The sequence below is a fragment of the Hyperolius riggenbachi genome, chromosome 3 (assembly GCF_040937935.1).
Source record: "Hyperolius riggenbachi isolate aHypRig1 chromosome 3, aHypRig1.pri, whole genome shotgun sequence".
Taxonomy (NCBI): Eukaryota; Metazoa; Chordata; class Amphibia; order Anura; family Hyperoliidae; genus Hyperolius; species Hyperolius riggenbachi.
The window spans coordinates 207668960-207693214 of record NC_090648.1 but is presented as its reverse complement, the minus strand read 5'-3'; the positions used below and the strand labels follow the sequence as shown (position 1 = coordinate 207693214).

The 24255-nt window shown below is 40.6% G+C and overlaps 1 protein-coding gene across 1 annotated transcript in view; it reads right to left on the bottom strand.

Moving 5' to 3' along the window:
- LOC137561287 (dual oxidase maturation factor 1-like) overlaps positions 1-24255 on the bottom strand; it is a 46013-nt gene that overhangs the window by 18927 nt on the left and 2831 nt on the right. Inside the window, exons 2-4 of the mRNA XM_068272548.1 lie at positions 8749-8914; positions 6069-6126; positions 4880-5014 (exon numbers count right to left, since the gene is read on the bottom strand). Coding sequence (XP_068128649.1) covers positions 4880-5014; positions 6069-6126; positions 8749-8889 — 334 coding nt within the window. The 5' untranslated portion in view covers positions 8890-8914. The remainder of the gene's footprint in view (positions 1-4879; positions 5015-6068; positions 6127-8748; positions 8915-24255) is intronic.

Here is a 24255-nt window from a genome sequence, read left to right as displayed (position 1 = left end):
ATCCTTCACTTATTCTTCTTCATAGAACAAAACAGGCTGCTCAGCAGTTTAGAAGAACAGCATGGCTGCTGCGCAATATATTCTAAACTCCAAAATAATCTCTAACAATTGTTTATAAACTATCTGAACCCTGGCAGGCTGGCACCCATGTTTGAAGCTCCCACTTCTACCACATATCAGCTTTATAGCGGGTGTCCAAATGACTCTACCTAGCATTGCACCCAGTTTAACTGCTACTTATATCCAAAGTTCAGCTCTTTAATACCCCATTGTTTGGCAATTGGGGGTACAGTAGGTCTTCTATTGGATCAGATTAGAAGGGCTATGGTTTGATTAACAAAATGATCAATGATTCTTGTGCACCCTTGAGTTTTTCGGCAGATCATCAGTTGTCCAATGCATGCTGGGACCAGCTAAAAAACGATCTGACAGTTGTCTAGCCAAAAACACAAAACCTGATTAGGATAATTATAACACGAACACACACATTTAGAAGTGACGCGTGTGAAGGGGGTGGCTATGTTTACAAAACTCTTGTTGCTGGGGGCGGCTCCCCGCTCTGAGACACTTCATGGCCACAGTCATATCATTGGTTGGAAGCTGTCTGACAGTGTGGATGATGCAGACCAATCAGAAACCAGGTCTTGCTCTGATATGCTCTTTTGGTTGCTAACAATGGCCCATATGCTATATTAATGATCTGATTGTTGTATATAATGTACCTTTGCACTTTAGCACTCTTGCACATAGCACTTCTTCCCTTGAAAAAGCGTCCATCTTGGAAGTGAAACATGTCGAGTTTATGTTGGGGGTTGTGTATTATTTACTATGCAATGATGAATAGAGAATGAGGTTAATCCTCTCTATACGCCTATTTAAGTTCCCACATCATTGATCAATCTTTTCATTGATGTAATGTCAGTACCCTCTAGGGGTTTTTATTATGTTTGAATAAAAGTTACATTTTATTAGTCCCCCCATTAGGGAATATTCGTGTTACAATTGTCTAGCCATCACAATTTGACGTTCATCAGAAATCCAATATATACAGATAGTTGCCATTTTTTCTTGCTTCCAAATCATTACCTTCAAAAACTGACTGTTCATCTCCTACTTAATTTATCTTATCTCACTGATCAAAGGCACTATTTTTTAAGCCAAAATCTAAATTATTTATCAAATCAAAGTAATGTACAGTGTTAATTGCACATACAAGCCCTGTCTGGATAGCTTCCTGTAATCTGATTGATTCATTGAGCAACACCTAATTCCAGTTAACTCTCTGCATGTAGTTATGGTTTGTATTATAATGCAAAGCTGATGGGAAATATATTTCGGCATAAATTCCTCCACCCCATTTGTTTGTTACATAATCATGCCTAAGCGACTTGTCCATTAAATTCATTGAAAAAGAACAGGCTGCAAACTATTCTTCACTGTGGCAAGTGCAATTATGTCCATCAAGCCATGATATCCAGGGATGGTCGTAGTCAGCCAACTTCGCTACGCTGGAACTATGTGTAGTTTTACGCAATTATGCTTCGCCAAACTACGGCTTTGAAATCAAATATTCGTTTTGTATGCATTTCATAGACTATGTGTTAAAATACGCAATTACGCGTAGTGCAAAGCATAGTTTATGCAGATGCTTACGCCCGTATGCAGACAATTTTACGCATTAATTCCTCTTTAAATGCTTATACCGGGAACTCTATGCGTACTTTCCCCTTTCCAATGCGTACATTTCTAAGCATACAACCGCATGCGGAAAATTAAACGTGAGTAACGCATTCGTAGTTCACTACACAATATACTTGTTAACTATGCATAGTGGGCGTAAGCTACGCGTATTGGTACTTCGCTACGCGTAATTTCATAAGCATAGTTTTGAAACTTCACCTACGAACTACGATGCGTAGATGCGAACTACGATGCGTAAATTCGCACTGGCGTAGTTTCTGCTCATCCCTGATGATATCAGACACTTTAGTAATAATCCGTTTTTGGTATGTCTAAAGGCTCATACACACATCAGACTATAGTCTTTGGAAAATGAAAGATCACAGACCAATCTTACCGCCCTTCATGTAGTATGAGAGCCATACCTTCACAGTCTTTTCTATGGAGCTGAACTCCCTATAATAAAAAAATCTTTGCAAGATGCTGCACACACAGATGCTGTACAGGCACAAAAGATCAGTATCTGCAAAAGATCCATTCCTGCCAAAGATCCGTTCCTGCAAATTGCATTCATACTCTATGAGATCTGCAAATCATCATACACACCTTGTTTAACTGACATTCATCTGCAGATCTGAAAATCCATCCTGGTGGATCTGATCTGCAGATGAATGTCTGTTAAACAAGGTGTGTATGATGATCTGCAGATATCATAGACTATGAATGCATTTTGCAGGAACGGATCTTTTGCAGGAACAGATCTTTTGCAGATACTGATCTTTTGTGTCTGTACAGCATCTTTATGTGCAGCATCTTGCAAAGATTTCTGTCTGATGGGGAGTTCAGCTCAATAGAATAGACTGTGTAGGTATGGCTCTCATACTACATGGAATGGGGTAAAATTGGTCTGTGATCTTTCATTTTCAAAAGACTATGGTCTGATGTGTGTATGAGCCTTTACTCTTTATAGCTATTTTTGCTTATACTTTAATCTTATAGTCCAGTTATGTTTCATTTTGGCCTCTATAGAAATCAGTTAACTCTGAATGTGTCTACAATGCTTGGATATATATCTCTCACCTCCTCCTCCACACAAGCATTTCCATGGATTGAAGATGCCATTTTTACCCTCCTTGTATTTGTGTTCATGTGTGTTGGTGGTGTGTGTGTTCGTGAGTGTTGGTGGTGTGTGTTGTGCGTGTGTGTGTGTGTGGAGGGGGGGGGGGGGGTAGTGTGTGTGTGTGGGGGGGGGAGGGGGCTGCAGCAAGCAATAAAGCTCTGATGAAAAAGCAAACACACATAGCTCTGCTTTGCCCTTTTGGGACACTACCGGTTATCTACTGATTACTTTTTCTTTGCCTTCCATATACAAAAAGGGGAAAAAAAGTTTTCACAAAATTAAATTTTATGTAATCAAGTTGTCAGGATTACAATTCTTCAGTTAAGCTTCATGGCTTTCTGCACTTACTTACTCAATATACTGGAAAACATGCTTCAAAGATTTTTGCAGACTTTTCTGCTGAAAACTGAACCAAATCTTAAAATACAACATTTGAACATTTAGAAACCAGAAGTAAGCATTGATTGCTTTGCTAGCATGGATCAGTGTCATAGATTTTGTTGTTGAACTTTTTATGATAGCCGGTAAATGCTCAGAATTAGTTATCAAGACTCAAGAGGAACTGTCACATACACTGAAAGCTGATCTCCTGGCACATGTCACTGTTAATTATAGTGTAAAGTGGGCCATCAATGTATGTAACAGGTCCTCAAGGGAAAATAATCTGACCACTTTCAGGCCATATGCAATTATTATTTTCTCTTGAGTTTTCACCTAGGTGGTATTTTTAAACTTGTCAATAAAATGCCTTTTGAGCCACCAGAAAGCAAGAAAATACTCAAAATAATTTTGAAATGACTTTTTCATCTACTTTTTGGTACTTTTTTAGTTGAAAAGTGCTGGAAAGTTATTTTAAATCGAAGATGAAAAATTATCTCTTAGGACAAAACTCAGGTGAAAAAGTGAATTGCATATGGGCCTCAGAATGTCATAAACAACTATAACACTTCATAACTTTGATCTGTATCAGGGGCGATGCTAGCCACAAAGGTCAGGGGCACGTGCCACGGATCTATTCTGGGGTGCCCCGGATGCCCCCCAGTCAGAGTTGGGAAGCAGGCAGCAATACTCACCTCCAGCCGCTTGGTCTCCAGATTATGCAGATATCCTCTCTTCTGGGCTTCCCTCCATAGTGTCTGAGAATGAATCAGATGTTAGAGCTCCTGGAAGGCCTGTGTGAGCCTAGGAAGGGGTCCACTAGAAGGTCAGGGGATGCTATGGGGGAACTGCCAGCCCGCCCAGCAGAAAGCCAGACCAGCCAGCACAGAAGCCGGGTAACGCTGCCTAGTTATGTTTAAGTGACGCTGCCCATTTATGTGATATGCTGCATTTTGGGGGGAGGGGGGGGGGTTGTATTAATAGAGAGGGGAGCTTCATCCAACATTTTGCTGGGCAGGCAGCTGTTAGGTTCATGTAAATTTGGCTTTACCCATGACCTCAGCCACATTCATGTGTGTGGCAGGAGTGCCCAAAAGTGCCCCGGATCTCTTAGGATCCTAGCAACGCCTTGATCTGTATTAACAAAGTAATCAACTGAGATATTTGTAAGGGTGCAGGCAAGTGTTGTTCCATATTTCGAGGTTGAACTCAATCGGCATATGTCTTTTTTAATCCCAACTAACTATGTAACTATACAATTTCTGTCCTTCCTTCTGATGTCTGATGCAATTTCCCAGCAGACTGACGTGTTGAATTTATAATCTTCCAACATGTCTGATCTGCTCCCGATTGATAACGGGATCAATTTTGGGTAGTACTGATCTTAAAATCGATCACATTATTGATCGCGAGCAGATTAGGCATGGCGGAAATTATTGATTCGATCCTATTGGACAGTAAATTGCATTATGTGTACCTAACATGAATGTATTAACTATGAACCTTGAAAAAGATTCCTCTATTTTATGTTATATGTTGCTTTTTTATAGTTGTATTAATTTCTTATGTCTTTTGAGCTAATAAATAAACTGATCATTCTCAGTCAGAATAGATTGCTTTAACTGATAATTAACCCAGTACAATACTGTGCTTTGCATGTAAACTCTGTTTGTGCCATTGCAAAGAAATTAGAAGACATACCTGCCAGGGTAATATTGATACCCCTTAATCCAACCCATAATCCAATACTGGCATTCACCATGGTATTGCTGAAAGTTTTGTACACTGTCATGGTAGATACAGTCCCAACTTCCCAATCACGTGTGAAGTTAACACCTAGGGTAATGGTAGAAACACTTGCATAAATACATTCTTACTGAAAACACATTGTTATTACAGCCTTGTAACATCTTTCATTAAAAGTTGGGGCTTATTTCCATCTTTGTGATTTTAGTTGTGCTTTTGGAAATGCAATGTGTGATAGCAGAGATAAATTCAGAAGTGCATAGACTGCACTGCCTGATGTTTTACATACATGCGGTTACGATTCACAACGGAATCGCAGGGCATAGTTGCATACATTTTGATGCGTTTGTGCAGCAATTCCATTCATTACAAATGAATGAGATTGCAAGCGCATCTGGGAGAATCAAGATGCACCGCAGAGCTGTACATCACTATGGCCACCTACGCTGCATGCAGAGGAGAGTGGAAACAAGGCCTAAGATGATAAAAGTGTACTTGTAGCATCAAAACAAGGGATATGGCAAAATGTATCTTTCTTTTCTCACATTGGGCCTAATGCACAAACCTAATCATAGAAAACAACTGAAGTTTCTTAACTCTTCCTGTACTGGAAACAAGAGGAGACTCATATCTGTGCAACATTAAAGTCCCAAAAAACGTAAGCGAGCCATGGCAGGGGCCAGGAGGACCGTTTTGTCCCGAACACAGTACGCCCGGGGAGGTGGGGGGCCAGGTAGGTTAAACTCTCTTTTTTTTTATTACAGTACAACGTTGAACATCTGGAAAACCAGACACCTGATTCACCTCTAAGTTGACCCATATTGCATGATTTTGTCCATGAAATTCAAGCATGGTTTAATCTACGCTATTACAAAGAATCTGGAAACTATATCTATTAAACATCTGGAAACCAGATACCTGATTCACTTCAAAGTTCACCCATCTTGTATGATTTTTTTTCCCATGGATTAAATTACTATTTTAATGATCTCAATGCCATAATAAAAAAAAAATGCATGGTGCATTACAATAATTGTCATATGCATTAATATGTTGCTTTTAGGCATAAGAATTTTAGAATTTTCCACCTGGGCTTCCATAAGTCCAAAAGAATGGAAAGTTTGCAATTCAAGCAAACACTTACCTACAATGGTAGTACCAATAAATAGACTTATTAGCCCTCTCACCAGCCAGAAGGTTCTCTGAAAATAACAAGTAATAATAAGAACTGTTTATTTATACAACAAACGCATTATTACTACTATTAGTATTATTATTTGCGTAAGCTCAACCCTAGCATATTTATTAGTGTTTTTTTTAAACTGCACATGCAGTGAAAATGTTATGTGCTTAAAGAATATGATGTCGTAATCCGGAAATGTTATGACTGGGTCTCATACTCCTCCTCTAGCCTAAAATGAGTGATAACATGGTCTGAACAGCAAAAATAAACCTTACTTTAAAAAAAAAAACCAAAAAAACAGTATGTTTAAAGATATATCACTAAGTACTCTCACATTATCAGTCCTATACATATATACTGTATCTAAAGATGTAATAAGTATTATGCAAAATGTTGATTATTGCTTTGCAAACCAGCTCAATAGGGACCAGATTCCTTAAAGTGAACCTAAAGTCGAAAAAAAAAAATGAGATGAACTCACCTGGGGCTTCCCTCAGCCCCCTGCAGCCGATTGGTGCCCTCGCAGCTCCGGTCCGATGCAGCATAGGGGGTGATATACAGGCTGGGAACGCGAACAATCACTCGCGTTCCCTTGCCTGTCGGCCGGTGACGTCGAAACCGGAAGTCGTCGCCGGCGGGTCCAGAGGCATCGGACCGGAGCTGCGAGGGCACCGATCGGCTGCAGGGGGCTGAGGGAAGCCCCAGGTGAGTTCATCTCATTTTTTTTTTTTTGACTTTAGGTTATCATTAAAGAGGAACTCCAGTGAAAATAATGTAATAAAAAAAGTGCTTCATTTTTACAATAATTATGTATAAATGATTTAGTCAGTGTTTGCCCATTGTAAAATCTTTTAAATCCCTTATTTACATTTTGACATTTATTACATGGTGACATTTTTACTGTTGGCAGGTGATGTAGCTGCTGCATGCTTTTTTGGCAGTTGGAAACAGCTGTAAACAGCTATTTCCCACAATGCAGAAAGGTTCACAGACAGGAAACTGCCAGGAGTACGTACTCAGAGTTTCTTGTGGGAGGAGTTTCACCACAATATCAGTCATATAGTCCCACTCCCTGATGGTCTGTTTCAGTCAACAGACCCTGATGGTCTGTTTGTGAAAAGGAATAGATTTCTCATGTAAAAGGGGGTATCAGCTACTGATTGGGATAAAGTTCAATTCTTGGTTGGAGTTTCTCTTTAAATGCCGGTATTATTGCAGTGCACACATGGCGCACAGCAGTATTATTATCACTTCCACATGTAGCACATGTAGAGTAACGCAATTGTTACTACAGTAACCTGCATTACGAACGCCCATTATTGTTAGTTCTTTAGTTTAAAGCCTCAGGTCAATTAAGACTATACTAACCTATGCTAAGGTTATACCATGATTAGGATATTTCTCAACCAACCTTTAACAGACAAAAATCATGTAATATTTACACCACATAATCTCCAGTAACCAGGGATTTACCATGCCTTGGCTGGGGAATCATTCTTCTATCACATAAAATTTGCACTGAGTGGCGGGATAAAATTAGAACTTAAAATTACCATACGGAAGGAGAGTTTCTGTGTGCACTATAAAAATGATATGTTTATAGCCCTTTATACATTGCTAGTACAAGAAAACACAGACAGTGGCCCGTGTCCTATTAACTTTTCTCCTGAATTTTCTTTAGAAGATATTTTCAAACCTTACCAATTAAATACCTTTTTAGCTCCCACCACAGAAAATACTAAAAATAAGCTTGATATTATTTTTATTAAACCTACTTTTTAGCACGTTTTCAATAGCCAAGTGTTGAAAAGTTATTTTTTATGTAACATGCAAAAGGTATTTTATGAGAAAAAAAACTCAGGAGAAAAGTTAATTGGATAAGGACCAATAACAGCAAACTAAAGGTGGCCCCAAACGATACAATATTTAAAATTTATTTTCAGTTCAAGGATTAAAATAACATTTTGTAACATTTAAAAAAATCTGACCAATGTCCCACATGTGTTAAATTTTTCCCTAATTGTGAATTTTTTTTTTGAAATCTCTGTGAAAAGTGCTTGGGTGTATATTGTAAAAATTCATCAGGAAATTATAAAACAATAGATTTCCCCATGTATTCGACAAAAACGATTCAATACAGTGAAATCGAAAATAATCTTTTTTTATCAAAAATATGAATGATTATTCTGTTTTTTTTTTTTTTTTTTTATAAAAATCTGATCAGACATATTGCTTTGGAAATTGTATAGCGTATGGTACGTTGTAAAAAATACTATTGATAAAAAACGTTTACTTCATACTCAATTGTTTTTCTCAGATTTTTGAAAAATGTTAACGTTTGTGTATGGTACCGCGAAGAGAATTTTAAAAACAATTTGACCAAATGGAATAATGATTCAAATTTCTATGATCGAAAAAAAGGGAAAAAAATTGTACCCTGTAGGGGCACCATAACAATGACTTTAAAGTGGACAAAAGGAAAACGTAGTGAAATGTATTTAGATCTGAATGTATTTAGAGAGTTTAGCCTTATCAAAGACTAAAGAAAGCTTTACACTTATACTTACTTAAAGTAAGTTGCAGATTTAAAATAAACAATCCTAATTGGTCACGCCAACAGTAAAGTAATAGTAATTCTTACCAATTTTCCTCGGATGCCAGGCAGTATTACAATAAAAGTGGTTGCAGTAATTAGGCATATAATTATGATCTCAATAATATGTGTGTCAAAAAGAAATGGAGTCCTGGGTCGAGGATAAAATGGGAAAACAGAGACATGCATGATGAATTCCTTCAGGACATGAAACCTAAAAAAACAGAAACTCAGATAAAAATGCCTGATACTTACATATATACTACCAAATACAAAAATCATAATGTGCATTCAAAGTTCATTTAGGAGTACAAGCCCCAAATTCTGTAACAATGGGAACAGAGTCAATCTAAACCAGAAGAGGATTGAGCACTGTGTGGTTTACAATTAAAGCAGACTGGAACAAATGGCATACTGTGTAATACTGGCACATGTGCTGTAGTTGCAGGCTAATCAAAATAAAGAACACAGTAATTATAAAATCAGATACAAATTAATATTCATAATATCCTGACACAAGCAATCCATTCCCCCAGGGTTCCTATTTTATGATTATTAATCTATTAAGCTTGTTTTGTTTTGCAAAACACCCATTTTTGGGTATCTAGAGCCAAGAGGAGGTGGAAATAGAGGTCAGGGATAGGTGAAAGGTGAAAGAAAAGGCTGAATTTTGTGGCATCCAGCCATGTTGGAATTATACAGACAGACCATTGCATAAAATCAATGCTACCATGAGCAGAGGTTCAAACAACCTAGGGGGAGACTAATGTCTACAGTCTTCAGTCTTAAAGCTGTGAAGCCTGGCAGACATTGGCCACAATTCACTAAGCTCATATCCTGTCTTTAATAATGATCCTGTTCTGTTTTTACTGTTATCATTATGGTGTTAAAGCATTTAGAATTCACCAAGCAATTTACCTAAAGCAAAAATTAAAATAGGGATTCTAGCCTTAAGTTAAGGAGTTATTACTAAATATTTTAATTCTTAAAATGACTACATAATTCTAAAGTTAAAGACAGGATGCTAATTCACAGAGAGGATTGCAAGTGATAACAACTGTAATGTTTGTGAAGAATTATTACCTGGCATGAGCTGTCGTTATGTGGAGTGTTATTACATAATGCAATGTAAAGTGAAGAATTCTGAGCGATCTGCTTTATTTTTTACTAGTTTATGCTAGTTTATGCAGAAGGGACCCTGTATAGAGAGAAATATGCACAGCAGGCACACACACAGAGAGAGAGAGAGATAGAGACACCAAGCATACACACACACACACACACACACACACACATACACCCCCCACCCCCTGCCCACCCCCCGCCCACACACACATAAACACACATACACACACATACAGAGACACAAAAACACACATAGGCCCAGAAACACACACACACACACACACACACACACACACACACACACACACACACACACACACACACACACACACACACACACACACACACACCCTTCCCTGGCTGTCCTACACAGTCTAGATGTAATAGTCATAGCAACAAGAGGGGTGGAGCTACATCCTGCCTGCATGTGCTCCTCCTCTCTCTGTCTACTGCATGCGTGAATAACTACAAGAGGAACACCAGTGAAAATAATGTAATAAAAAAGTGCTTTATTTTTACAATAATTATGTAAAAATAATTTAGTCAGTGTTTGCCCATTGTAAAAACTTTCCTCTCTCTGATTTGCATTCTGACATTTATCCCACGGTGACCTTTTTACTGCTGCCAGGTGATGTCCGTGAAAGGAGATGCTGCTTGTTTTTTTGGAAGTTGAAACAGCTGTTATTTCCCACAATGCAACAAGACTCCCACAGTATGATGTCAGAACCATGATCCTGACATCACACTGTGGAAGGGGTTTCACCACAATATCAGCCATACAGAGCCCACTGATGATCCGTTTGTGAAAAGGAAAAGATTTCTCATGGGAAAGGGGGTATCAGCTACTGATTGGGATGAAGTTCAATTCTTGGTTATGGTTTCTCGTTATGCACTGGAGTGATAAGACAACACTCTCATTGTGAAAGTGTATCACTACATGTTAATAAGGCAAGCTTCTTTATTTAATTAACAGTGTAACTATTGATAGATGTGTGGTAATAAGTTTTCACATGCCTTATTATCACTACCATGATCTTAATGAATTGTGGCCACTGTTACATGCATGTGTTGTGTAAGTTTCTGCAAATGATTAAAATGTTTTTCTCTTTATATGTAGCTAACAGGTGCCCACTTCATGTGCAGGGTACAATTTATTTTAGAACACAAAAAGTGGAAGGAATGTGGTTACTAGCAGCCACAATGTCAGACACTGTATACAGTTTCAAGTCCTTATTACTGTAGCTCATAACTAGGCATCTAATCTCTTTATATAATCTCCCTGTGTCCCTGCACCCCATGTCCCTGTGTCAGTGCTTTTGCCCTACTGCGCATGTCCTTCACTGACAGCCGTTGGGAGAGGATGCAGGACGGACCAGGGGGCTGGCCGGGCATGTGTGTGTATGTGCGGTGGGCGTGAGTGTGTGTGCGTGCGTGCGGCGGACGGGCGCGGCTGTAATGCTGCAGCGGTGACTGACCTACAGCCCATTTTTAAACAGGCTTAGGTCGCCTAGTATTACAATAATTACAGAGAAAATGGCCATTTTATCTTATTACTTACAGTTTATCTTACTACTGTGATCACTGTTGAGTTGTGTGAATTTTGTCTTATTTGCACAAAATGTTTCTCTTAAGCTATCTCACCTATTTCTTACATTGTTGATTTAGTTACCTTTTCAGCAACTAGCAAGCAAAATAAAAAATAATATCAAAGTTTATTAGCAGCCATTATTTAATTTCATGTCAGGAAAAGATTAAGATGAAATGGGGCCTCAGGCTAGATAGCAGTTTTTGCCCACCACTGATGGTCACCTGTATTTTTTAGTAAGATTTGGTGGGGGGTAGCATCCACTAGGCCCCTAAACTTTCTCTAGGCCCTAGGCGACTGCCTAGGGTTGCCTTGTAGATGATTCAGCTCTGTTTCATGTTATATTTATTTGCTTGCTTTGTGATAAATAATATTTTATAGATAAGGTGAGTAAATTTATCAGAAGAGCTTTGTGTATTAGAACTCTTGTTTACACTACCAAAGCCAAGAGTATATCTGCTTTAACAGTTTTGTTGTATACTCAGCCTGTTACTTTCTGCAGTTTCCCAGTTTCTCTGTCAAACTGAACTATTAGATTATAAGTTATCCTTTTTGGAGTTTTAAATGAAAAGGCCAAGAAGCTAGCAATGCAGCGGTGCTAAGCTCACATGTCCAACGATGTGCCTTCTTCTGTGTCCTCTCCATCCCCTTTGAGTGGCTGTAGCCATGTCCTTGAGGCATGCCCGTCCTCAGACATGCTGTCAGGTCATGGGGTAAAGGCAGCAAGTGGTGATGAAAAGAAGAGTTAGGGTAAAGGAGGATAGGTGAACCTAAACCCCGCAACAATTACTATGGGTCCAAGAGGGTACACATTTAGCATAGGGAGGAGGCCGGCCAGGGGGTCCATTGGTCTTTCAGAAATTGAACACCACTATCACTGTGCATGCAACCACCCCCTTTTTAAACAAGGTCTTTCCAGCATGTCAAATTAATACCAGGGAAAGTCCTCACAAATCTGATTTTTGCTTTTGCTGAGAACAACACCTCTATATTAAGATATACATGTGCTACGATGCACGTATTTCAAATGAGAGAATATATTTTATTTATTTTAGTATTTTATATAGCGCCAACCTATTACACAGCGCTGTACAGAGTATTTATTGTCTTGTCACTAAAAGTCCCTCGGAGGGGCTCACAATCCAGTCCCTATATAAGCTGCAATAATAAAATGAACTAAGTCATGTGAAAAGCCACATACTTGCAGATTTCTACACCTTAGAAAAAGGCTTATTAACTTAATGTAGCATTAGTAGCAACATAAAAAATATCTTAATTTACAGTAAGGGCCTGCATGCATGTACAGAGTTTTTCAGGTTGCTTTCTGATCTTGGCATGAGTTCAAGCTAAAAAAACCCCACCTCATTAGAGTACACCAAGAAAAAGTGAGGAAACTGCAGAAAACTGAAGCTGGCGTGACGGAAACTGCAACTAACTTGAAGTCAACATCCTCTTGATCTACAATCAACCCAGACTGAAGCTAAAGTTCAAATGACACCTGACCTGAACTGCAGAAAAAGTCCCACCCACACATCTCATACTTCTAAACAATATTTCTGTCTAATAAATGACACAATCATTTTTCTAAGAGTACAGTATAAGCAAGGGTATAACTACATATTATGAAGCAACACCAGCAAAGATTTGAGATGGGGCCCGCCAACATTTACACAACTTTCCCCTTGATAACCCAACTGCCAAAATCCCCACCCATCAGGAATCATTTAACAAATATTGCCACTATGAATCCCAGACCCATAACTACTCAGAAGATAAATTAGACCCCTTCCCGTATCCTTGGGACCCCCTGCAGTCACAAAGGCTGCTTCCCCAAATGGTTATGCCTCTGAGACTAAGAATGTTGTCCAGTGTGAAGTGCCATGGCTGCCACTACAGAACGATTAAAAATGACATCACTAGCACCACCAGGTCTGTTCACATACTGTATGTAACAGCCTTAGTATCACTGACAATACCCAAACCTGTCCACATAAGTTAGCACTGTCCACATACATCTAACATCCAAAGTATTAGAGATGAATAAATAAGATGCTTGGTTCATGGCCAGGTTTACTCACCCAACATTGTATGTTTGTCATACTTACCTATACTCTATAGATCCCCTGCCCTCCCAAACCATCACTCACATTCTTTTCCTACCATCCAATACCCAGAATCAGCCTGTCTTTCCCTTTTCTGCTACTTTTTCCTGTGCTGCTCCCAATGGGTTGATGTTTGCTAGTACTTTCAAAATGTCATACAGCATTGAATTTTGCCTAGCAAAGCCTCTATTGAAATTCATTAGTGAGCTAATGTGAGTCTTGTCGCTTTACAGATGACTCAACACTATGAGCTTCCAGTGAGGAGGGAATGTCACGTGCTGCTAATGTAGTAATTATTTATGCTTTACTAATGCTACTGTGCATCCTCAGTAAATGACTCATCCTCCTAGTTTACCCTTCTCAGAATAAGCAATCATCTAACTTTCAGTCTCACCACACCACACCTGTAATTGTGAATTATGAACACTGTCTATTGAAACATTAACATTTCCTCAACATCTGCTTTATTAGCACTTGCAGCCACACACACATTTTTGGAAATGATAATGATTAATGTCCATGACATACCTTCACATTTAGGAACATACAAACTTAAAGGATACCCGAAGTGACATGTGACATGATAAGATAGACATGTGTATGTACAGTGCCTAGCACACAAATAACTATGCTATGTTTCTTTTTTTCTTTCTCTGCCTGAAAAAGTTAAATATCAGGTATGTAAGTGGCTGACTCAGTCCTGACTCAGACAGGAAGTGACTACAGTGTGGCCCTCACTGATAAGATATTCCCCACTTTTACCTCTTCCTTGCTCTCAGAAGCCATTTTCTGCTAGGAAAATGTTTTATAGTTGGAATTTCTTATCAGTGAGGGTCACGCTGTAGTCACTTCCTGTCTGAGTCAGGACTGAGTCAGCCACTTACACACCTGATATTTAACTCTTTTAGGCAGAGAAAGAAAAAAAGGAACACAGCATAGTTATTTGTGTGCTTGGCACTGTACATACACGTCTGCCCCATCAAGTCACATGTCACTTCGGGTATCCTTTAAAATGTATTTCTATATAAACAAAGGTTTCTGTGCAACTACAGGGTGACACTTGAAAAATTTGAATATCGTGGAAAAGTCCATTTATTTCAGTGATTCAACTTAAAAGGTGAAACTAATATGTGAAAGTCCAGATACGCATTTAATGCAAAACGAGATATTTCAAGCCTTTTTATTAACAAATGTTGATGATTATGATAACCTCAAAATCAAAATCTCCGCCCATTAGAATATTGTGAAAATGTTCAATAATCTAGGCTCAAAGTGCCAGACTCTAATCAGTTTATTAATCCAAAACACCTGCGAAGGGTTCCTATTTCATATATAAGTTGAATTACTGAAATAAATTGACGTGTGCACGATATTCTAATTTGTCAAGTGTTACCTGTGTATTTTCTTAGAAATTGGAATGAAAGCATGGTCTCCTTAAATGTTTTTTATAGTTCAGGTTCTGTTTATTGAGCAAGGGGATTCCTAATCTGATTCCTAAATCCAAGGATGTAAATTTGAAACTGACTGGCTTGTTTTTTAATAAAAAGTGTAACTTTACTTCACTAGACATGTGAGTATTTGGGGAGTATCCAAACTGACCAGTAGCTACAGCTCTGTGTCAGCTTACCTGCTTTCATGACCATGGGTTGCAACATATGCCAGGGACAGATTGCTTTATATTCTTGTTGGTAAATCTAGGGACTTTTAAAGCAGACCTGAACTCAGAACTTCCCCTCTGCTGTAAAAGATTAGTAACAGCATAGTAACATTTAAAGAAAAACACAGTTGATACAAAACCTGCAATACATCTGCAATGTGTCTACTTTCCTGGAAGCAGACATAGGGTTAACATCCTGTGTTTACAAATGATCTCTCTGCCGAGGCAGAGAGGTCAAATACAGTTGTGATTAGTCACAGATGAGGGGAGATTAGACACGCTAAACTCTCTAAATACATACAGGGAGCATCTATCTATATTTTTCTTCTGTCCTGTGCAAGAGTTCAGGTCCATTTTAACATAATCATCAACAGGGCAAAATATACATTGGGCATCCTTTATGACACAGCCATGTAAAGCAATGTTTGGAATGAAAGGCTTGAGCTGGCCATATGCTGAGATTGGGATGATTCACAATGAAGAAAAGACAAGCAATAAATCCAATCTATAACATGCATAGGAGGAGCCCTATATCAAACAAATATAAAGGGACTCTCTGACTCAATCGCTATTGGTAAGCCAGCAAGTGTATTTCAAATTATAATTCAATGCAGAGATACTAGAAACTGCAGTGTTCCCCTATGCATTGTTTAACAGGAAGACCCAGGCGTAGGCTTCAGGTAAATTTTCGCACACATGGGGCGGACCTAGAGGTCTGCAGAACCCCTATCTCAAGCCCCTCCCCCTGCCAATTTAGCTGTGTACAGTAGCAGAGTGTGATACATTACCGGATTCCAGCAGAAGGTCATGTCCTTCACACGACTCTCTTCAGCCACGCTGTACTGTCGTTCTGCTGGAGGCTCTTGTCCCTGCTTGTCACATGATATACAGGGACGAGAGCCGCAAACAAATACAGTGGTGTGGCTGAAGAGAGAAGTGAGGAGAATGTGTCACTCTGTTGGAAGCAGGTAATGTATCATGCTCTGCTGCCATACTCTGCACCTAACCAGGACTGGGCCCCATAAGTTCCCAGCCCTCACCGCCCCCCATGGCAGGGGTCGCGGATGCTATTGTTACGGCCATGTTCCCATAGTTTATGTTACCCCCAGAGGGTACTTTAATAGGGATCACGGGGTACTTGAACTTCACATAATCAACCCATTGTGGTCAGTTTTGAGATACCAAAAAAGACAAATCATATGTCAATAAGCCTTAATAAGTGTTTAAAGTTAATTAAAAACAACAACAAATATTTAAAAATATTTAAACATAAGATGTACTCATGACACACACACAGATACACACGCGCGCGCACACACACACACACACACACACACACACACACGCGTGCACACACACACACACGGCTAGGGTTACTTGAGATCATGTTAACCACAATAGGGAGGTACTTGGCCAATAAACTCACTGATGCATAGGTACATGCTATGATAATGCTAAGAGACACTGGTTTACAATTAGGACCATGTGTCACAGAGAAGCTTTGATGTAGGTTAGGTTGAATGTGTTAAACAGGTATTTCAATGTACAGTAACTGTCTTAACCTTTTCGGGACCAGGTGCATTAGATTCTATGCCACACTTGTGGTTGTTCTAGCCTGATGCGGCGTAGGATCTACGCTGGCCCGCAATTTCCGCTCCCGACACGATCGTGCGCACCCGCAGGGGGAGATTAAGCTGTCATATGACAGCCGACATCTCCCCCGAGTGATCAGCAGCCATCGCGTATGGCTGCTGATCACGTGATCTTTACGATCGCCGTCCGATCGTAGTGATCAGTTTGACAGTTGCGGTGGCAGGGGGGAAAAGAAGGGGATCCACTTACCTCCCTGCTGTTCCCGTGATGATCGGCAGCCCCCTCCGCTCCGGCCGGCATCTCCGCTCCGTCTGACGTCAGCGCCGGGTCCCGGCTTGATGACGTCATCAAGCCGTGACCCAGAACTGATCTTCAGACAGAACGGAGATGCCGGCCGGAGAAGAGGGTCCCGTGCGGCTCATCGCTGGAGCCTGGAAGGTGAGTGAAGGCTGCTGGCAGAAGGGGGAGGCACAGGCCACCATGGGGGGACACCAATCTAGCCAGCCACACACGGGATCCGGCCGCCTGACCCCCCCAAACGTGCGCACCCCCCTCCCGCGCAAAATGCCTGGTCCTTAAGGGGGGGTAGGCGGCCGGTCCCGAAAAGGTTAAAGTAGACCACCCTCCCCCTGGTATAACAAAAAAAATCATGCTGTCTATATACTGAGAAAAGAAGAAGGGTGTTAAATGTTGTGGAATATAAAAAAGTGAAAATATTGAGCTATGTCTATATTCCAAACCAGTTTTATTACCAGTTTTGTACAGACAAGGTTCTGCACAGATAAGAATTTTACCAGGCTTGGCTGGTATACTGACATAGATGGAGGAGAATTATACCACACAAAAGAACTTTCTTTTGTGAGCTACAGTCATTAAATAGCCTCAGCAGAGATCAGCAAAGCTTTTACTTCAGAGAGTTCTCAGGTCTACACCATGATCTAGTCTTATTGCCACTAACCTGTGACTATATCAGTCACATGTATTCACAAGTTGGTTATCTAAAAACACCAGCCAACACTACTTACAAAACACCAAAATTACTTTTTACGCTTACTGGAGATAAGAAGCATAGAAAATGGTTTTGTGAGAAAATCACACACTCAGTACCTGATTTCTAAAGCCTCGTACACACGTATTTTGCATGTGGCCCAGAAGGGATTTGGACTCGAACCCTTTGGGGTGACATTTCAGGGCTGAGGCTATACATACCATTGATGCGTTCTGTTGCTATGCAGACAGGAGAAGAGTGAATGAAGCAGCACATGAGGAACATGTCATAGCAGAAGGCAAAAGGGGTGAGTGGATAGTACATTGCTCTCGGCCAGCGCTCAGCTGAAACAATCCTCTAGGCTGATGATTGACTGAGGCATCATGGGGCAACAGGGAAAGTTGTATACTGTCTAGATTCTTGGCAGATGGGGTTGTTCGCCTGTGGTGTGTACACAGCTGAAGCATAGAAGTAAGATTAGCTTCCCAGTATCCTTAACTTCTTTTATCAAATATATGACTGCAAGATTTCTGGAGTGATTAAACTCTTTTTTTCTCATACAGTACAATTAGTTCCCATTAAGAGTCATGGCTTTGTGAGATTTCAGAAGCAAACTGTGCTGGTATACTGTAGATTATGTTTAACAGCGTATAAACGTAGGGTATATTCTTATACTATATATATTCCCCTTTGTTTATAGGTGAGTCAACCATTTTCAGGTAAAATGGGGGCCTCGGTTTTATTTATGTATTTGTAATAACTGCCTATATTACATTTATAATTCTGCGTACACATCAATTTATGAATATATTTAATTGAGAGACAATTGACCATTCCATGTGTCATATGCATAGACATAAATAATACCGCATGGATGGTATACCCCTTATACTGTCACCTATACCCTTCCCATGCCTGCATTGGATTGAAAAGATGTTATGTTAGTATTAATGTAGCTGATTTTGGTGTTTTTGGAGATGCTTTCTATTTTTCCATACCAGATTTAGTAAAACAAAAGCACCATTTGCTTTCTTTGTTCTGGCTTGAACATCATCTCAACTACATGGAATCCACCTAGCTGAGACACTAATTACCACACTTGTGCATTGGTTAGCTTGCCTGCAAAACATGCACCATTGGGGAGTCACGAGGACAGGTTTGAGTAACACTGCCTAGATATTCACAATATCTTCTTTCTATTTACAGAGTCACAATATTGATATATATTTTTTTAATCAACAAAAATAAAAATTGTAGATGTAGAGTATTTATTTACCACATCCACACAACTGCAATATTATGAATATCCAGCTTTTTATTTGGGTCCTTAAAATGATGGTAAGCAAGTACTACTTTATTTGTCTGTAGAAAGGTTTTTAACCCTTTAGCAGCCAAATAAAGTACAATTTTATTTGCTTGCATAGCCAATTTTTTTCTGCCACTGGGGAAGTGTGCCTTCTCCAGTGTGGCAGGCTCAGCAGGGTATTCAGAGTGAGCAGCAGGGAGCTTTTATAGTTACCTGTCAGGATGGCTGGATTGGTTTCTTCTTCCTCCACCGCAGAGGCGCTGTAACCCCGGCATGTCTTCTCAGTTCCGATCACATAATATGACATGTGATCGGGATCCAGGAGACCATGTCAGCATTACAGTGCCGCCTGGTGGTGGAAGATGGGTGATTGGGTGCATCTCTTCCATCACCCCTCTTCCACCACCGGGTGGAGCTGTAACGCTGATATGGCCTCCTGGATCCCGATCATGTCATATCATGCGATCAGATGTGGTTGGAACCCAGAAGACCTGTCGGATGCTCAGAGTGTTTGGTGGAGGAAGAGAAGCTGTCCAGAACGAGGTTTGCCCGCAAAGGTTTAGAATGCACAGCAGCTTTCAAGTGAAAATTTTAATTTGAAGCTGCCAATGGGTTAAAACAATTACTAAAAATCAGGTTATACATTTGTGAAATATCTAGTTTAGTTCTCTTGACCTTTTAATATCAAATTTTTCCTAATTTCAAAAATGTTCCAGTTGGTGCCACAATCCTAATGAAATTTGAACTTAGCTAACACCAGATTGAAATTTAGCTAACACCAAATAGGGATCACTACTCATATCTGCTTCATGTCATAACTCAAGAATTGTAATACTTTCTACTAAAAGCAATATCATCTGATTTAGGGGATAATTACAAATCATGGGGCCCCCAGCAAAAGTTAAATGCCCCCCCCCCCCCTCAGTGTTTACACTCTTTCCCTTGCCTATCCCTGGTGACCCTCAGACTTTGGAGGCCCATCTTGCAAGGGTCATAAACCAAATGTGGACATCTTGACAGCCATAACAAGTGTAGCCACAAAAACACCTGGTCTGAAGGACAGACCCCTTTATCAGAGGAAGTGATGTAGTAGTTGGGGATCCCTTACAGCTCTGGGCCTCTCTGCGGCTGAGGGTGCTGCTCCCCTGTAGTTACACCCCCGATCTGATTCTCAGTTATATGGCCTGATAATTACTTAAAAAATAAAATTAAAAAATAACTACAATGTTTATTTGACAAGGGCCTCGTATATTAACTCATGGGTGGCACAGAAGTTTGTAAAGATTCACCCATTTTCATTCTGTGCACATTATGGACACAATGTTCTTAGGTGAAGGATGGCACATTGTAATACCTCACCTAAGCACTTAACCAGTTGTAGCTTAACCACTAGAGGGCTGCAGTGTTAAACCCCCCTAAAGACCAGGCCATTTTTCATAAAAAGGGCCACTGCAGCTTTAAGGCCTTGCTGCAGGGCGCACAACACAGCACACAAGTGATTTATCCCCCCTTTTCTCCCCACCAACAGAACTTTCTGTTGGTGGGGTTTGATCGCTCCCCCAGTGTTTATTTATTTTTTTACAAATATTTATGTTGTTATTATTCTAATAAATTTGCTTATTTTTTTTTTAATCCCCACCCTCCCCTCGCCAACCAATCACTGTGATCGGCTGTCATAGGCTTCAGCCTTTGACAGCGGATCACCCCTGAGCCAATGGAGGGGTCAGCCGTGTCACATGGCTGTCCCCAGTACAGTGCTGCCTTAGATCGCAGCACTGTACAGGTCTATTAGACGGCAGTTTCACCGTCTAACGGTCTCCAAGCGGTTATTGCTGCTGGGAGACTGATGACTGAGCTCCGCTACTTCATTCATGTGGAGATGCGCGTGCATCAGCATGCGCGATCTCCTGCAATTCCTGGCCCAAGGACCTTATGCCGATCGGTGTTAGGCAGTCCCGGGGCTGCCGGCGCGTCCAGGCCCATGGGCGTGACGCGGTAGGCAAGAGGTTAAACATATAAGTGCCAGCTATCACACTATTGGAGAAATAGCTGGCTGCTACTGCAGTCACAAAACCTTCCATTTCAAGAAAAATGCCAAAATAGTGCATAGCAATGCAGCTTTACACTACCAACCATTGCAGTAGCCAGATTGTGGTCCTCCTGCACATTTGTTTAATAAAGCATCAGCCAACCAACCAATGCAATTGTTGGTGATACCACTTTTGACAGCACTGTGTACTTCGCAAAAGCAAAAAAATAAACAGCGTGCATCCATGCACACCAGCAGCATAATAAAAAAAAAAACATGCAGATATTATAAGCACTGTCTCAGGTGTTGTCTCAAACAGCTAAGTGGCCTGACAGCCATTTTGTGGGTTCTCCCGCTTTGTCAGAGGCCAAAAAACCTCTGTGAAACAGCTGTCAGGCTGCTTGTGCACTCCCTATCTGTAAATGGGATTTATCTACTGGGTTTAAGTTGAAATGAGCATTTACTACTGGTGCCCTGCCTTTTTGCATCTCCAGAAGTTGTTCAATTGGATTACTACGTGGTGGTGAGCACAGTAGCAGCTCTACAGTCAATGTGCATATTGCCAGTCTACATCTGGGTGCCAATCACCACTGTCTTTTTCTCCTTGGTTATGGACCTATGACTGTAGTAGCCGTAATGCTGGGTACACACGATTGACGAGTAATCTGATGGGAATTTGTATCGTTTGTTGATGTCCAAATTGCTCCCGATTGATAAATGGATACATTTTCCAATGATAACTTCACAAAATGAATAACGTCATTGATCGGAAACAGATGAGACATGTTAGAAATAATCAAGTGATCCTGTCAGGCGGATGGGAAATTGCATCTGGGGAACTTAGCATTAAATTGTGAGCTTCTCTGAGGGACAGTTAGTTACAAGTAATATATTTGTTAAAGTGCTGTGGAAGATGTCAGTGCTATATAAATACTAAATAACAATACTAATACCATAAAAAACAGTGATCAAATATGATCAAAAGCACATTTTCCCACTTTATTTGTTCAAAACCTATTCTTTTTCCTGCAAAAGATGATTCTTCACCTCCTGCTCAGGTCATCTCAGCATTCCAGTCACAAATCCTTGACTTTCACTTTTCTCTTAAGGTAGGTATAGCAACCAAAGGCACCAGTGTTAGCTGTGGCCATTGCAATTTCCAGAGTCAGCTAGCAGGTTTTTGATTATGAGTTGTACCCCTTCAGAGGTCGTTATGGGCAAAGCATATTGGGGTTGATTCACTAAAGTAAATAGTGCAAGCAACCTCCTGTTACTTGCACTATTACATCAGTGCTCCTCAATGTTAAAGTCAGCATTGTGCGTAAGTAAGGAACCGGCGCTGCTTGTAATAGCTGTGTAGTAGTGATGTATTGCTACCGCGATACTTCACTATTGCGGCCGCTACTATGTTAAAGAGACTCTGTAACAAACATGTCATCCTTTTTTCTACTATCCTTCAAGTTCCTAAACCTATTCTAATGTGATCTGGCTTACTGAAGCACTTTCTACTATCACCGTCTCTGTAATAAATCAACTTATCTCTCTCCTGTCGGATTTGTCACCATGTGTCTGGAAGGCTGCCAACTCTTCAGTGTTGATGATCTGTTATGCACGCCCCCCCCCTCCAGGCCCCCTCTATGCACACTCTGTGTGTGTTATTTAGATAAGGCAGCCTCTCTGCTCTTTCAGTAAGAGAAGAGAGCTTTACAAGCTGGATAAATCGTCCTCTGTTAGGCTGTAAAAGGAGCTGGGCTGTCACATGCTGAGGAATTACAGACACCTCAGAGCTGTCTGCAGGAAGAAACAATCAGCCTGTCACTCTTCAGTGGATGATAGGGGGGAAGAAGGTAAACACACAAATGATCTCTTGAGATTCAAAAGGAAGTCTGTATACAGCCTGCTTGTGTATGGGTGTATTTTCTATGTGTGGCCATTTTGTTTGTTTATAAACAAACTTTTTAAAACTGTTTTTGACTACTTTTAATGCAGCGGGAAGCGGCGAAATTGTGACAGATGATGGCGGTTTTCAAGCCCATATGGTCGGGCTCAGGTAGCTGAATCACAGAACAACAGTGACTGTCCAGCCGAATTTGGTCTGTCCACAATGAAGCAATTACCTTATTATCTTGGTTTTGCCCCCCAACACACTTATATAGGTCATTGCTTCATTGTGATACGCAAGCCCCTTCACCGTGGCAAGGTAACGATCACGAAGGGGAATTGACACATGTACATGTCTTTTGTTTTGTTGTTGCACCCGCAGTGCAGCCAGAAAAATGAAGCAGGCATGTACACGCACCAGAAAAATTATTATTCTTTTTGTTAGCGGCTGCTGCTAGCAGCGGCCTTAAAAATTCAGGAACCCACCTGGAGTCCTGGACCCTGTTGGTGGAGGCAGAGAAGGCAGTCAAGTGGCCTGCAGGCAGAGATGCTGTGTGGTGACTGACTTAGTCTTGGGGCAGGCAGCAGAGGCTGGCAGGCAGGCAGAGATGGTGTGTGGGGACTGACTTAGTCTTCGGGCAGGCAATCACACGGCCTGCAGGCAGAGATACTGTGTGTGGGGACTGACTTAGTCTTCGGGCAGGCAGTCACACGACGTGCAAGTGAAAGGTATGCACTGACTGGTATAATACAATGTGCAGTCACACAGATGCAGTGAAAGGTATACACTGACTGCTGGTATAATACAGTGTGCAGTCACACAGATGCAGTGAAAGGTATACACTGACTGCTGGTATAATACAATGTGCAGTCAGACAGATGCGGTGAAAGGTACTGACTGCTGGTATAATACAATGTGCAGTCCCACAGATGCAGTGAAAGGTACTGACTGCTGGTATAATACAATGTGCAGTCACACAGATGCAGTGAAAAGTATATACTGACTGCTGGTATAATACATTGTGCAGTCACACAGATGCAGTGAAATGTATGCACTGACTGCTGGTATAATACAATGAGGCCCTTCTGACTGCTGTATAATGATGATACAAATACACTTGAAATGCTATACTGGGAATCTGTTATGGAGGGCAAGTCTGCCATCCATTTAAGTGAAAGGTATGCACTGACTGGTATAATACAATGTGCAGTCACAGAGATGCAGTGAAAGGTGCTGACTGCCGGTATAATACAATGTGCAGTCACACAGATGCAGTGAAAGGAACTGA